Below are 1,116 nucleotides of genomic sequence, written 5' to 3'. Positions count from 1 at the left end.
TTTTTTCTGGTGGATATTTTACCCTTCCTGTGTACAGATCGCTGCGGAAGTAGCAGCTCCCCTCGCCAAAACAGAAGAAATCGTACTCCTGGGAGGGAATGATCACGTGACCAACGACATAACCCGTCTAGTTGCACAACTACCGCCCGCAGTGCAGGCCCTGACAGGAGTCGACATTTCTAAGGTAAGAGGGAGGACGTTTTGTCGTAAAAGAGACCTTTGGGGTACTTAGATTTTACTCTGGAGGTTTAATGTGATGGTACCTCTACATGTTTTTTTTTTTTTTGAGGGAACGTAATGGGGTGGATTAATTTTTCTCAAGGGTCTACAGTACTCTACAGAGTCTAGTCTTGTTGGACAACTTTTGGGCAATTTTTAAGTCAACAGTAAATTACATCAGTTTTTTCCCATTAATAATAGGAGCTTACTGCTGGGGAAAAAGATAAAATGACTTGCTATGTAGTCCAAAGCGGGGGGGCCACAAGGTAAGTTTAAATTCGGTTTAAGTCTCGGATTAAGCAATCTGATAGGTTGATTTTTAGCTTTCAGATTGCTTAAGACGAGGGTTAAACATAAACGGAGTTTAAACTCACTTTGTGGTCCCTGGGGTGATCCAAGTAGTATAAAGACACAAGTACTAAATGGTGAATTTTTCTGTTTCAGGTTTTATCCAAAATACCCGGAGCAAAGATTTGAAAGCCAGTGGAAATCACGGACGCCAAACGTTCTCCTAATTTCTGCCACATTCACACTGCCTGATTCTATTTACAATGGTTGAAATACTGCCTTGTATAGTTGTAGGTCCCCTATGAATACACCAACATTTGGCTCGACTGTAAAAAAAGCACCTTCCAAGGCTCTACAGTACTCTACAGAGTCTAGTCTTGTTGGACAACTTTTGGGCAATTTTTAAGTCAACAGTAAATTACATCAGTTTTTTTCCCATTAATAATAGGAGCTTACTGCTGGGGAAAAAGATAAAATGACTTGCTATGCAGTCCAAAGCGGGGGGGGGCCACAAGGTAAGTTTAAATTCGGTTTAAGTCTCGGATTAAGCAATCTGATAGGTTGATTTTTAGCTTTCAGATTGCTTAAGACGAGGGTTAAACTTAAACG

At 40.8% G+C, this 1,116-nt stretch overlaps 1 protein-coding gene across 1 annotated transcript in view; it reads left to right on the top strand.

The window, feature by feature from the left end:
- The window catches only part of LOC103508292 (flotillin-2), a 24,323-nt gene extending 23,503 nt beyond the window's left edge, over positions 1-820 (top strand). Inside the window, exons 11-12 of the mRNA XM_008472835.3 lie at positions 38-184; positions 664-820. Of these exons, the coding sequence (XP_008471057.1) occupies positions 38-184; positions 664-696 (180 nt within the window). The 3' untranslated portion in view covers positions 697-820. The remainder of the gene's footprint in view (positions 1-37; positions 185-663) is intronic.
- The last annotated feature ends 296 nt before the right edge of the window (positions 821-1,116 follow it).

The sequence above is a fragment of the Diaphorina citri genome, unplaced genomic scaffold (genome assembly GCF_000475195.1).
Source record: "Diaphorina citri unplaced genomic scaffold, Diaci psyllid genome assembly version 1.1 scaffold384, whole genome shotgun sequence".
In the NCBI taxonomy this organism is placed as follows: Eukaryota; Metazoa; Arthropoda; class Insecta; order Hemiptera; family Psyllidae; genus Diaphorina; species Diaphorina citri.
Note: the sequence above shows the minus strand (reverse complement) of the source record. Positions and strands in the feature narration are given on the sequence as shown.